This window comes from Nestor notabilis, unplaced genomic scaffold (genome assembly GCF_000696875.1).
Source record: "Nestor notabilis isolate BGI_N333 unplaced genomic scaffold, ASM69687v1 scaffold17020, whole genome shotgun sequence".
Classification (NCBI taxonomy): domain Eukaryota; kingdom Metazoa; phylum Chordata; class Aves; order Psittaciformes; family Psittacidae; genus Nestor; species Nestor notabilis.
The window spans coordinates 64,900-80,437 of NW_009912720.1; the positions used below are offsets into that span (position 1 = coordinate 64,900).

The 15,538-nt window shown below is 41.4% G+C and overlaps 1 protein-coding gene across 1 annotated transcript in view; it reads right to left on the reverse strand.

Moving 5' to 3' along the window:
* LOC104410749 (voltage-dependent L-type calcium channel subunit alpha-1C-like) overlaps window positions 1–15,538 on the reverse strand; it is a 115,188-nt gene that overhangs the window by 56,345 nt on the left and 43,305 nt on the right. Inside the window, 2 exon segments of the mRNA XM_010021005.1 lie at window positions 12,212–12,322; window positions 15,514–15,538. The exon segment at window positions 15,514–15,538 is cut by the window's right edge and continues 8 nt beyond it. Of these exon segments, the coding sequence (XP_010019307.1) occupies window positions 12,212–12,322; window positions 15,514–15,538 (136 nt within the window).

Consider the following 15,538-nt stretch of genomic DNA (forward strand, 5'->3'; position numbering starts at 1 on the left):
GGGCACCAAAGCAGACCTTGCTAGAAATTTGCAAAATGAGATGAACTGCTAGATGAACAAGCTGATGGTTGCTTGTTACGTGAATTTGTTTCTGAAAATGTTGCAGGCTATTTGGAGCTGTGAGAGTCAGCTCTCAGACTTCATTAAAAGAGGCTTTCCCTGAAAGTAATCTTGCAAAAGGGACAGTTTCATTGGGAAATGGTATTGAATCAAATGACATTTATACAGTGCTGTGACTCTTGGCATACCTTCTCACAGCAGATTTGAGTGATTCACATGTATCCTGGACTATCTTACAAAGCTACAATAGCTCCTGACACCAAACGGAGATTTGTGTCAGATGCAAATTCTGTTATGCTAAGATACCATTTAGCCATAACAGTAATCAGGGAAATTAGCAGAACCTAGTAGAGAAGGAATAAAGTGGAGGATGCAGCTGTTTGGAGCTCCTGACAGGCTGCAGGAAAACAGCATCTATTTACATACTATCTATCAGCTCTCATCCATTGATGGATTAATTCTGAGACACAGACTCCCTGCAGTTCGCCTACCAGTCACTGTATTGAGTCACTGCTGCAGGGAATTGCACAAGGCCCCCTGTGCTCCATCAAATCTTTCCACAGACAGGGAGTGTGGAGAGGAGCTTTTCAACTCCTCAGACTATTCCAAGGTTTGGGCAGTTCTGAAGAAGCCTCCTGCCTCGATCTGCTTTTTCCATGAGAAGACAAGACTAAGCTGTAGACCAAGATAGCTGCTCAATAACTTTGATGTTTTCCTTTATCCTCTCTCACTCTCTTGCTCTCTCTCACAAGGCGATGTCAGTGAAAGCAGAGAGGTATCCCCTGGGGTCTGAGGACCTGCCAGGAAACACTGGACACTGCTTGACAGAAACAAAGGAACTGGGGGACTTGAATGGCTCTGTGATCCGGAATGTTTATTTCTAGGTCACTAGTATAAAGCTGGGGTACCTTGTTACTGGTTAAAAGTGACCACCTTCTGATGATTTTTTGAGAGCCTGTAGGTCCAAAAGCAAACTATGGGTCTCACCTGTGATTCTAGTGGAGAAGTATCTCCAATCACAGAAAAAAAGGAGAAAACTCCATTGCCTGAACCAAGGTCCCCAAGCCAACATTTGACAAACTTAGAAGTTTACAGAGGCTGGAACGATATAATCTCTTTTGTCACAACAGACCGTTTTTTTTATGCTCTCCATAATTACTGCTAATTGGCAATGTCAGGGGGGACATGCCTAGAAAAGTGTTTGTAATACCTCTTCTGTGAACTGAAAGTTCACTGCAACTCAGTCCATTCCACCAGAACTGTAATTTCTAGATGGTCCCATGAGCTCTTCCATGACCACCTACATGGTGGCACAGTTGTCTTACATCTCTCCATATTTCATTTACTGTAAAGTAGCTAGTAGCACACAAGTACTCAGCCATGTGGAAGGCTTGAAGTGCAATGTTATGACCCTGGGTTTTCCAAAGACTGGGACAGAAGCATGACAAAGACAGTACGGAAGCATTTATAATGGAAGCATCTCTTAGAGGTTGCAAAGATTGTATTTCAAGACAACATGCTGAGAAGGCCTAAGGAAACGATAGCAGTAAAACATGCTGAAACTGGATGATTCAGCTAGCTGACCCTGATGTCATTTTTCGACTGGATTGCTCTTAGCTGCCTTTGAAGGGAGAGTGAGTAATTTCTTCAAAGCTGCCTCTGAAGTGAGGGTGAGTAATTTCTCAGAATTCCTAAGGCTTCCTTGATATAAATGCTTGAAAATGGAAGCAGAGTAACAGAAAGCTGTCTTTAAATTCTGCTGTTGACCTAGAAAAGCAAGATAAACATTCCTGCCTTTCCTACAGGTATGTCATGGCACAGTGATACCCTGTGAGGACTTGGACCCTTTTCCTCATGAACAGTAATTACATTGCAATCATTTAACAATTACTGCCCTCCAGTCAGAAACCAAACTTGTTCTCAGCAAAGAGAAACAAAATCAACACCAGTCTTACCAGAAAGACTGAAAAGTGAATGTGATGGCTTGCTATGTCGGAACAGATCACTTATCACAAAATACATTCCATGAGAATTTTGCTGTCAAATTCCATTAGGAAGAAGCTGTAAATGCTCAAAGACTTTGCAAGGTCTAGAAAAAGCAGGTCTTGGTGAGAGCCAACGGATAACTCTTGAAGGCAACAAATCAAACCAGCAACATGAAACAGTCCTATGAAAAAGGATGGGCTTAGCTGTTAAAAATAGCCTATCTTCTGAAGTTGGACTGAGACACCAGCCCAGGGAAGAATGACTCAAAAGAAGAAAACTCAAAAGAAGTGACATGTATTTCAGAATGAAGAGCCACTTACTGTTGTGGGCAGATGTAGCAAGTAATGGTTGAAGAAGCATTCTGAATTTGGGGCTGGACTTGGAAAAACCTCCCTGTCTCTGTACACACCATGGGAAAAGGCTATGGACTGCTCTAATAGGGTTCATGCATGGATAGTGGATACTCACTGGGAGAAAGGCATAATCTTCTAGGAACAGGCTGGTAGGTATAAGCAATAGGTTTCTTAATATTTTGGTTTTTTTCCTAAATTATCTCCATTTTCAGAAAAGACTTGATTTTATATGGATTAGAGTACTTAATAAAATAATACTTACAATCCATCAACCACAACTTTCCGCAAGAGAATGGTTACTCTCATTTTACATGCAGCAAAGCAGAAATGTAGAAAACTAAAGTTTCAAAGGTCCTACAAAAGCCAGATACATGATAAAGAAGAGAAATCAACTCTCTTAGACCTCAGCCAGGTGATCATCTGGCAGAGGAAATGTAAGTTCCTAACATGATGAACAGTTCTTAACCAGGGCTTTATCATAGTCTGCTACCTGGTATCACTCTTACATGAAGAGAAGATTCACATCTGTGAGAACTCTTGACCCTTTAAAACAACCTCACATGAGGTGATAGAGGGTTGGGATTTTTCTTTTGGGAGTGAGAGCAAGTCACTTTTCCCTGGAACTGTTCCCTTTACATGCTGCTGCTGACGCTGTTGATGCTGTTCTGAATGAGACCCCAGTTCACCATCCCATTGGGCTTTTATCACTGTGTGAATAATTTTCTGTATTAAATAATTAAGTGTAATAGCTAATACAGTGCTTCCCACTCTGTTGCATTGTGCAGTCGTATCATTATTTTTGATCATTTATAATGACATTAAACCCCCCAAGTGCCAGACTGAAAATAAATCTGTCACAATGTTGCAGCAATATGCAAATTCTCTGGGTACGCTTGCTGTGAAGGAGAAGGTCCTCTCTCATTGAAGCTCTTATACAGCTTCTTTAACAGCTTTTTCTGCCTACTGAATTCTCCACTGATCCTTCAGAAAGCTGGAGGATTGCATAGCTCTGGCTGATCAGTGTTAGAAATTTCACACATTCTATATAGTAATTAGAGGATCTATTTGTGTGCAGAAAATTGCTGACCTCGTCCTCCAGGGAGGAGAACATCCTGCATTTAAACAACAAATGTAACACGGGAAGCAGCAGATCAAACAGCCTTTTTGTCCCTCACCAATTGCTTCAACCACAACATGAAAGGACAAGTTTTTTTTGCATGAAGAGGGAAGTTTGTTCTGTATACTCATTTCACTCTTGGCCTCTTCTCTGGGGGCACCAACAAAGAAACCAATCAAGATCTGCTCATGCGTTTTTGCAACACGCGTTTTCCATGAGGAAATGGGAAAGAGACCATACTTCTGAAGAGAGTATACTTCATACAGGATGTCGACCAGCGTTCAGAAGGAAGACTTTGATGTTTCCTGACCCAGATTCAACTAAAGGTATGAGCTAGGATTTACTGTGAAATTCCATTTCTCATCATCTGCCTAGTTGCTTCTGTTACATTCACCTACCAAATGTTTTTCACGCTGCATGACTTGTTTAGGTGGAGTCACGCCTATGCCATCTCAGAACATAAGCATATGCACAATAGAAAAACTTCAGTCTGGCACTACTTTCTTCTCCTTCAAAGTGTCGGGAATAGCCAGACTTCTCCTCCCACACACCTCTGTGGTGAGGAACTTGGTGAAATCTAGAAGTATCAAAGAGGATTCCCTGTGCTTCCACATGACAAAGAAGGCAGTTACTTGCTTGCTAACTCCTCATTTATGGAAACTGGTGCTTAACCAACCTCACTTCTGAGCATTCTGTTGCAAATTCTCTCTTTCTGTATTAACTGGAAGACTTGTTGTTCAAGGCTCTACGGTTACATCAGGTGTACTGTTTAACCTGATGGGCCAGCACTCTAAAACATCAGGATGTGGTTCCTCTTTCTTTTAATGTCACTGCCTTGTAACATGTTGACAGCATAGACTCCTGAGTAGTTTCAATTTAAGGCCTAGAATAACAAAAGCAGCTGCTTTGGTCCTTGGCTATTTGGATACCCTTCCATGTTCTGTGAGAATGTTTTAATGCCAAGCTGCTCAGAATGCTGTGGCCCATGCTGTGCTGCAAGAGGCTCAATTGCTTTCTTAGCCTCTCTTTTCTCATCTTTCTTCTGGACATATGGGGCAGATAGAAATTCTGTCAGGCAAGCAGCACCCAGGAGCAAGTCTACCTGACAACTCTCTGTTCCAACCCACTGATGGGTATAAAGGGCTGGGATGACTTGACCATTCATGTCCAGGATAATTATCTCAAGTATTTCTTCACATCAAAGTCACCTAAATATGCTGCTCTTACACACAGTTTTTAGTATTTACTTTTGCAGAAAGGGCTTAGAAAAGAGGCTTATTCTTCCTCTCAGAGCTGTGGACATGAAAGACCTTACGGTCAAATCTCCACATGATATGTATGCTATGCAAAATGCGTGAAACTTTTGGCAGAAAATCACAGTAAAGACAAAGAAGAGGAGTGATTAATGAGGGGTTAAGATGTTTTCCCTTTTCTTCTGTATTTCCAAAACTCTTGAGCCTGATTCAGCAATTGCTTGAGAGCCTCAGACTGACTGCACACATATAATGCAGTGTCTGGTCATGAACTACAGAGATGTCAGAAATTTCTGGTCATATGGCTGCTGGGCTTGTTGGAGCAGCTCAGATTAATTCTGGCTAGGCTATTGGCTGTACAGAAGATGCAGAGAAATATATAATACATTCAGACTTCACTCAGAAAATAAAATTCGGGTGAAAAAGGAAAGAATTTCTGGGGTAACGTGCTGATGCATTTTGCAATGGGGCTGAGCTTCGTCCGCAGAAGTAGGTAAATATATTGCACACAACTTTTATTGCAAATTATTCTGATGAGAGGCTCTGTGGCTGAGATACTGATATTTTTGAACATGGTGACTTGGGATGTCTGCCAGAGAACTTCAATAGAAGGTAGAAGCACAAAAAGATGTTCATTGGCTTAAAAGCTATGGGTTTTAATTCAGTTTTCAATTTTCTAAAAATCCCTTTCCGTGTTTACTTTTCTTTTTAGCCTTGTTTCTGTTTTACTTTTCCTTGCAACATTTTTTGTGTAATAATTTCTTTCTCTATTTTATTAATATTTTTCTCTTCCCCTGCCTTTAAGGATATTCTGTCCATTCCCATTCTCCATTATTTGCATATGGCTTTTCCTCTCCTCCAGGTTTCGTTTCTCTCTCTTCCCCCTCTCAGGAGATGGTCCTTCCTCTTCGTTTAGGTCTCTCACTTTTGTCAGTTTACACACTCTCTTACCTGACTATTCCTAGTTCTCTTCAAGCCAACTATTTTTTACCCAACGTCAAGCATAGCTCATTCTTCTTTTCTGCTGAATGAGGTATATTTTTTCCCCACCTACAGATCCTCAAACGCATAAGATCTCTCACTCCTTTTTTTGCTTTTTAAAACACTTGTTCCAACCAAAGGAGGGGTGGCGGCTGGAGACTGCCCTTCCTATTGCACCAGGTAGATGGCTCAGCTGCCTCTCCAAAACAGAAAGTGTAGTGCTGAAGCTGAGAAGAGGAAACAATTAGATGACCACTTAGGTCTAGAACCTCCAAAGCAGAGAAATCTGCAAAATAAGAGCCATTTGACAACCAGAATTGTGTGGCCAGACTCCCAGGGAGAGTGGCAGGGGCGCTTACACATTTACACAAACTAAACTACTAATTTAGGCCACCGTACTTCACCCCAGACCATGTGATTTTTAACTGTGATTCCTTATGCCTATTAGATGGACCTGAAGTGTTTTTCCATGCTGAACAAAAGACAATTCAATTATACCCAGTTTTCTGACTTTTTTGTGTGAGTGCAAAAGTCTTCACTTTGCTTTCTCTGCATAAGCTGGAGAAATAAAACACTGCGATGAATAATGCCAGGGCAGCATCCTAAGCTATACAGATATTTCTAAAGGCACTAGAATGAAGAAGTACAAAAGCATCAGATTTCCAAATTAGCCAACATTATTTCTATGGTGCAGGAGAATAGATCTGATATAAATTTCAGCTGTTTGTGAAAATGCTGAAGCCTCTAGCCTGACCAAGGAACAACAGATTATGGTAATGGTGAAGAAGAAGCATGCAAATAGTATGAAGCAGCCAGTGTAACTTTAGGAGAGACTGCTCAAAGATCTGTTTATAGGCATAAGCATACAACAAATGGAGTAGTGAAAAGGGAACAAAAACAGATGAGTAATTCTTCAGGTTTGAGAGAAGATATCAGTGCATCAAATACTTGATAAATGCTGACTGAGTGGAACTTAAAGAGGAATAAAGAAGGGCAGATACATCAGGGGAGAAAGAAACACCGAGGATATGTAGATCCATAAGTAAATAGAGACTAGGAAATAACCATGGGTGACACTCGCGATTTCTACTCAGAGGGTCATAGCTCTTCTTGAGATCAAATGGGATTATTTGCCTTGCGCTGAATGTGAAACTTGTTTGAAACAGTGCACAGAAGTCTGAACTCTGCTACATGAAAATGGCATTAAAGAATGGCAAAAATTCAGAGTAAAGTAGCAGTGATAAATGAGGGACTGAACTAACTATCTGAGGCAGGACAGATGGCGTTACAGCCTGCTTTACAAGTAGCATCCATAAACACCCAGGGAAGAAAGGTGCTGACAGTGTCTGGTAAATGGAATAGACTTGCGAACTGTAGTCTCTATGCTAACCATAATTCCACAGAGGAAATCCTCAAGATTCCCTTTCCACATGCAGACCTGAATCTGACAAAAGATATGAACATGTGCTTTACTTTATGCATGGGAGTAGTTCTACTGACATATCTTCCAAGTTTGAGATGACAGAGACAGTGGTAGAAAATTCATGGTTCTCAGACTACTAGTCCTGCCCAAGCTAATAAGGGGATAGATTAAATGTTTCCTGAAAGAAACAGTAGATGTGGTCCATCAGTAAAACAGTCCATTCCACGGAGCTGGAAAGATCTGAAATTCCTGGAAGACTACCTATCCCCATGTTAGCATGTATGTTGACAGATGGCACAGCTTCATATGAATAGGAATTTTAAGTTGCTGTCTTTGAGTTGAAAAGATAAACCTGAGGCAGGTTTTACAGAGCAGCTGGTCCTTCATGAACTAGTGCTTGTGGAGATTTCTTCTTTAAGAAGCTCAGACAGTGGTAACTGTGAGCACTCTAGACAGCACTTCTCATTCCCTTTAGTAGTTTTCTCTGGAAAAGCCATGAAGCAGCAGCAGCTTGCTCCATGCAGGAACCGGAAAATAGCTCACCAGACTGGCTGGAGAATTTATAAAATTATAAAAACAAAGCAGCAAAAGGCCTTGGCTCAACAGCATTACTTTTAGACTGTCTGTCTCTTTGAAGTAACTGGTCTTGAATCAGTTTATGAGCATCAGCCAAGGCAAACACTCAGGTTCATTTGGGAGTTTTGCTTCAGAGCAGCATATTAATACTCTGTAAGGAGATGCAAGGCATGTAGTGGAGGTTTTCTTTATCAGAAGTGCTAATCATCCCAAATCTCTCTTGCTTATTGTTAGCACACACTCCTGTCAAGACTGCATCAGACACAGATGAGCTGTCTTACACAGTGCTTAGATTTATCCTGCAAAGAAGACTGGGATCACCGTACTCTCCTCCAAAAAACATGCCACACGGAAACACAGGGGATCTCAGAGGCTGGCCTTTTCCCTGCCTGGAATTCACTATCCACACCGGCAGCAGCTGCTCCAGCTAAAGCACCCCTCTTCTCTCTAGCCTTCCTGGAGACTAAACAAACCAAAACACAGTTCATGGAAGATGGCCAATAAAAGGGAAAGGTATCAAAGGGACTTCCTGACTAGAGTAACCAACCTCAACAGTAACAGTATGCTTAATTAGGAAAGCCCTTGTCTTTCTACCCCTTTCACATACTTTCTGTAAGTGTTAGGAGATGGGCCCTGACTCAGACTTGGCTCCTTATTCCTACAGCTGGCCCTTCAATAAGTAAATCCTTGCTCTTAACAGTAGATGGAGGGCTGGATTATCCATGCTGATTCTTTGCAGTCAGGCACATATGTGATCCTACTTAATGTCTGTGCAACTGACCATGTGGATTTTTTTTTTCACCTTTACTATCAAGAGTAGCAAATAAGAAGGACATGTCTCCTCACGGAATGGGAGCAAAAAATGGATAAAGTAAAAAAATCTTTTCAGAGATTGCCACTGTTTTGTTGTTGTGCATGTAATACACAAGTTGCACTGTAGCACATTATATGACTTCATATAATAGCAATTGCCATACCACTGCCTGCAGCAGGAAGTCTGCATATGAGTTCCTGCAAAAAGCTGTGCTGCATGGGCACATCCCTGTGGCGACTTCTGTAAGAAGCTTGAGTGATAGCAGCTCTGAGCGCCTCAGGGATCTGTCCCAGTTACCTTAGCAATTCTCTCTGGTAAAGGCATGAATAAACAGCAGCTTGTTCTACCTTGCACAGATAGAGAAAACCATGACCCTCTGTCGCTGCTGCAGACCATTCATTCCAAGGTGCCTTCAGGAAGTGGCTGTGCAAGGGAGAGCTCTGCGGCAGCTGCTCTAGCGTTACAACTCAGTTACGGCATTGCTTGCTGTAGCTGAAGGTTAGATGCAGCAATCACTCTTGGGTTAAGCACCACAAAGCTGGATAAATCAGAGACAATTTTTCCAGCTTCAGTTCTGTTCTGTCACATTCTTCTGGGGCTTGTCGCTGAGGACACATTACCTTCAGCTAACCAAGTTTCCTGCTTTTTTGTTGTCAGTCATAAATGTTACAGCTTCCTCATTTGAGGGCACTCTTCAGATGGAAAAGAGTGATGTTTGGGCACAAATTAAAAGTGAGACAAAGAGCTTAAACAAAAGCTGGTTTGTAGTTTATTTCTCAGGAAATGGCAGACAAATCTTGTCTTCGGCAGAGATCTCACGAGCATTTGATCTTGCCATTTCATCTCTGGGAAACACTGTTATCACTTAGCATCTCATTCTTTGTCCAGGGGACTTTGGTGGCTATAGGGGAAAGGATGATGGCTGTGCTGTAGTGATGTTCACCCAGGTGACAGTTGAATCCTTTTGGACTTTTCCAGCTGGTATTCCTGGGAAGAACCTCCATCTGCAAATGTAGTTTGCTTTTATATCTTAACTGATAGGTCTAGCCAAACAGAGGGCTGAGGGTAACAATTTCCTCCATGCTGGGAGATTCCCACATCAGAACATACTCTAGGCAAGTTCAGCTTCAATCTCAATGTGCAACCTAAAGAGAAGCAGATTGTGCCACTCAGCGTTGCTCCACATCTGTCCAAGTGGTTATCTGGGATAGGGGGTTTCCTTCTTTGGAGAGCAGGTTGAGTCAATATGGAGCAGGGAATGAAGGCTGCAGGCCAAATCCTTGAGTTGAGCAGACAATGGCAAATTACGCAAGGAATTTTGATGTTCAAACTTGAGCCACTGAACTGATACTCAACATAACCCAGTGTGAATATAGCTGTAGGCAAGCCTTTTTGCTGTATTAGTCGTTTTCACAAATTCATTCCTGTAAATCCTGTGGTTCCATTTTTTAAAAATTTTGTTTGTTTTCTTGAAGGTATTTAATTAAAATAGCAGCTTGAGAGTTAGTACTATTTTTGGCATATGTGCCAGACTAGAATTTGAAACAGATTTATTCTTTTCACTAGCTATTCTTTCAGGATGGGCAGGACCCAGCCTGAGGTTGTTGTCGGATCCTTAGTTGAGAAGACTTTATTAAGACTCTACTACTCTGGTTACGAGGAAAATTTCTTTTATATTCTCAATTTTACTACAGTGTAGTAGCTGGTGATTTAGTTGGAAATTACAGGATCATGGAAAACTGGACTGAGAGGGACCTCATGAGATAGTCTAGTCCATTTCACTATCTCAAGGCAGATCACACATTCCTCAACTGTTTCTAATGAGAGGTTCTCCTAACTTAATCTTAAACCCTCAAATTACAGAAATTCCACAGTGTCTTTAGGCAACATGTTCCAATGTTTTGCTATCTAGAGGATATATGTTTACCCTCAGTTGATTTTGTTTAGTACTTGGTTGTGCAGCAAAATTTGAAAGGGAGATTAGACATAGGAAAGTAAGACAGAAGAAGTAGAAAGGACCTTCAACATCATCAATGACAATTCTTTACTTGTTAGAGGCAACCATGTCAAGTAAAGTGTTCCTTGATACGTACAGAGCTCAATATTAGAACTGGTAGAACTTTTTCTCTAAATGCTCAGAACAGATTCTGCTGAGAACCTCATCTTTCTCAAAGTTAAGAATCTCCTGTGAAGTAGAACTATGAAATCAGAAGAACATTACAAAGCCTGTGAGATGCATTTCTGGGTGTATAATGTGCAGGTAATATTTTGCAAAGTGCCAGAAGATTTGTTTGCTAATAGACAAGGCGACACCTCAGAAGTGAAAGCTCCCTCCTGAAAATTACAATCCCTTCTGAAACAGATGATGATATTTCTAAATTTCCCAAGACATTGTCTGAGATTACACACACACACACAAAAATAATAAATAAATAAATAAGTCATTCAGGCCTTCACCAGGACTGCACAAGATGCTCTTAACTTTCAAGAGAACTACATCTGAGATAGGATAGTGATATTGGTTTCAGGAAAAAAAGAAGTGTCTCTTCTAAGAAGAAGTGCTAGAAAGTGGGGTAGGCTGGGTAAAAGTAACGTTAACAAAGATTTAATAGAAAAAGTAAGACCAGATTCAGTAGAATTGGACAGCAACATTTCTGAGCTGAGGATGAGGAAGATGTTAGGTTAGAGCTGGGAGGAGCTCTTAACTTCAGTGATCCCCTAAATGTTTAACATGAAGGACAAGCATGACTGTCAGAGACATGATTGTTCTCATCTTTACCAGTGTCATAACTGATGCTTCGGACAGTATTTGTCAACCCCAGTGTATCAAGGTATCCTTCAAGACACAACCCCATGTGTTAAGGTATCATCGAAGATATGAAATGGCATGAGACAGCGGTATTTAAGTATCTGGATTCTGCTTCTTATGACCCAACCCTGAGCTTAAACCTCAAAGAAGAAAGACTTGTGTAATCTTAAATTATGTGAGGTCAGAATCTTTGTCCTTGTCCTGCAGCAGCTGCACCAAATTAGTTGGAAGAGATTACAGGTTATAACCATACCCCATGGTGCAGCTGTACTAGCAAAATGCCATGACCCAATGGACAATACTTTCACACAGAAACTGGTAGGGTACTGAATATTATCAGTGAAATCTTATATTCAAAACTAAAGCAATTCAAACTATCATTGAGATATAGCCCTCCCAGAAGCAACATTTTTTTCCAAAGCTCATAACTCAAAATGAGTCATGCTTGATTAACTTCACTTGGGCCAGAAGACTAATCATGGGATGCTATTTATAATTTATTTAAGGAAAGTCAGAGAGAGCATTAGAATGACATTGAGAATGGAAAACACGTTATGGCCTTAACATAGTGTCACTGCTATAACTTAACGGAAACAGAGAACTAGGAACCTTCTCTCTTAGCAGGTGTTGCCTTTAATTATTTTTGTTTTAGCGTGTCTCCTCTCCAGTGAAAAATTTATTAAATATATGTGAGACTCCAATCCAGAGAGCAACTGTCCAGCTCAGTTATTGGTGGGGTAATAGATCAGAAAGTTTCACCTCCTCCTTCTCCTCACAGCTGCCCCGCACACATACACACACACACAGAGGCCAGGAAACTCTACCCCTATAGCACCTACCTTGGGTTTGAAGGCGATTAATTTCAGGACCATCTCAACAGTGAAGAGGCCAGTGAAGAGCATGTTGAGGATATTCATGGCTTCCTTGAACATGCAGCTCTGACCGTAGTGCTGAAAAATAGCATCCCGGCACCAGCGTGAGGAATGAACATATCAGTTTGTTTAGTTAGTTAGGAATACACAGGGCCCCTCCTGATCTCCCTGTGTGTTGAGGTTCTCTAGAGAAAACCCCAACATGCTCCATCTTTTCAATTTGGAATTCCCATCTCCTTTTACACATACGTATTTCCATACCTCTAGCCGTTTTGACATCTGCATCCTCCTCTTTTTACAAAAATCTTTTTGAGTGGTGGCTACCAAAATCACACTTCTAACTCCAGTTGAGGGCTCATTATAGATTTGCATAATGGTACAAGACAGTCTCCAATTGTGTTTGTTATCTCACCATTCCCTAACACTTGGGTTACTTTCTTGTTTGATTGCTACTGCACAGTAAACAGGGGTTTCACTGAGCTGTTCATAATGATACCAAGCCATTCCCCAAGTAATTACACTTAATTCAGGATTCTCCAAAGTACACGAGCAGTTCAAATCATATCTTTCCAATATGCATTATCCTGCATTTGTCAACTCTGAATTAAATTTGCAATCATGCTGCCCATTCACTTAACTTTATTAAGGTCTTATGAAGTTACTCTCCATCTGCTATTGATTAATTCAAGTAGTGTCTTCTGCAAATGTTGTCACCTCACTCTTCATTTCCCTATTTCCAGATCATTATACTTGAGACTGATTGCACTGCCTTATTATAAGGTCATCTTCCAGTTCATATTATAAGGCCCTATTGGTAATTGCTTAACTTTGATAAACTTTAACCTGCTGGGATGAATTTTCATATTCTACATTGGCTTAGGGTGATTTATTTAAAGGAGTTTCACTTAAAACCATTCAGCTGCAGCTGAAAGCCAGTCCAAGAAAAAATATATTGTTGAGGTGTTTTTAACATTTCTTGTAACATTCTCCTTGAACGACTCTCATACTTGCTGGATTCTGCTTAAAAACTTCGAATTTCACTAGAATGTGGCTTTTGAGTTTGCTGTCTGTTACAAAGTTTGACCCAAATCTTGCCACAGTATAAGCCTTTGGAAAAATGTATTTTCTCAAGTGGGATATAGACTTCCTAGAATCTCCAGAGCTGCTGTCCTCCCTGTAGGCTCACAAACATCTCACAGCTTCTAGCTCTACCTGCCCTAGGTGTGCACCACTGTCACAACAACTGAGCATGCTTCAGGGTGAAGATAATAGTCCCTCTCTATTGCTTCATGACAGCAGGGCAGTAGACACTTCAGCTGAGAGCAGAGGACTTTCTTGTGCTCATGTTGCCTCACTCCTCTTTTGGTACCTTAGGTAAGACAGCAGAGGAAGCCTCTTCACTGGAGATGGGAAAGAACAAGACCAGATAAAGAAAAAGTAGGAAGGTCAAGAAATCTGGAAACAGTGAGAGAAAACAGGACTGGAAGCAGTGAGAGAAAATAAGGTGAAAATTGACTGTGAATGTAGACCTAGACTGTTAGTGAGTGATAGGAAACTGAAGCTAGTTTTGAGGGGAGGCTGGGAGTGCAGCAGATGGGCATTGATCCAGTAGAAAATGTAGTAGTGGGATGCAAAGGTCAAAAGGGAAGTTGGTGTTGAAGTGCATGGAGAGGTACAAACTAGAGAAGGGAACAAAGCGTAACAAATGACCAAATAGAAGGATGATCTTTAAGGTCCCTTCTGATCCAAACCATTCTGTGATTCTGTGAAAGGGCAAAAAGGGACCGGAAAGGAGGTCCGTATAGGGGTAACTACAACTGAATCTACGTAGCGAGTAGGACTGTTTGTGGGGTCAGGATCTGGACTATTTGCACCATGGACCAGGGAAGATTGTTCAGAGACTGACAGGGTGAGAAGAAAGTATGTTGTTTAGGGAGGAGAGTGACAGGAAGACTAGCTCTTAAGCAGAGCATAGAAGAGAATGGAGCTCAAGTGGCCAAGGAAACTGGGAGTGAAGAGATAGGCTTAGCAGGTGGAGCCTGGGACTGACTGAAAATGAAAGGGAGGTGGGAGAGGCCTTGTGCAGAAACAGACTGGAAAGAACAAGCCAGGAAAGTATAGACTTGGAAAAATGTACAAATGTTCTACCTGCACATGGTAATCTACTACCTCTATTTGCTATTCTTGTAGATCCAGCTGCAAATGTTTCTTTGGTGGATTCACATTTGATCTTTGGAAAACCTTTTCACAGTAAGGAAAATGAATGCACACCATAGTGGATAGTAAGGCAATCAGTAGCACCAGTAGTGAAAAAAAGTTAGGCAAACACCTATCAAGAAATGCTTTAGGTGCAGTTGATACTGCTTTTAGGTGATGCAATGGCCAATAGGGCCCCTAGAGGTTCTTCCTAAACAGTTTCTATGGTTCTTAACACAGATTAAAGGAGATACTAGGGTCTTCCTATCCTCCAGCCCCAGTTTCCTTGATTGTCTTGTTTGCCAAAATATTTGCTTTTTAAGACAGAAAAGCCCTAGATTTAAAATTCTGCTCTCAGGTGAGTGGCAATTCCAGGTGATTGCTGCCTTTTATAGAAGACAAGTCAGAATTGAAAAGTTGCTTGTTACTGAATTGGTCTGTAATGTAACTGTTAGGCTCTTTTTCTCATTTGTTTTTAAGGAGTTAAACCAGAGTTGTTTAAAGTGTCAGATATTAGCAGGAAAAGGATAAGAGGCAGATTCCCCATTTTAACTAAATCTCATCAGGAATGAATGTGGTACAGTGTTTTTTATCATAGAATAGTTTGCGTTGGAAAGGACCTTACGAACATCTAGTTCCAGCCCCCCTGCCGTGAGCAGGGACACCGCACACTAAACTATGTCACCCAAGGCTCTGTCCAGCCTGGCCTTAAACACCTCCAGGGTTGGAGCATTCACAGCTTCCTTGGGCAACCTGTTCCAGTGCCTCACCACCCTCACTGTGAAGAACTTCTTCCTTATATCTAACCTAAAGTTCCCCTGTTTAAGTTTAAAGCCATTACCCCTTGTCCTACCACTAGAGTCCCTAATGAAGAGTCCCTCCCCAGCATCCTTGTAGGCCCCCTTCAGATACTGGAAGGCTGCTATAAGGTCTCCACGCAGCCATGTCACTGTCTTTCTCCTTCAATACACTGGGTGAAGGTGAAAGTAGGTCTCAACCTTGGCCATTTTGACATTTTCCCCGACAAAGTCTTACAATTCATCACCTGTAGGGTTTTATGCTTGCTTACTTACTTGCATGGCCAGGCAGATGGTGTTC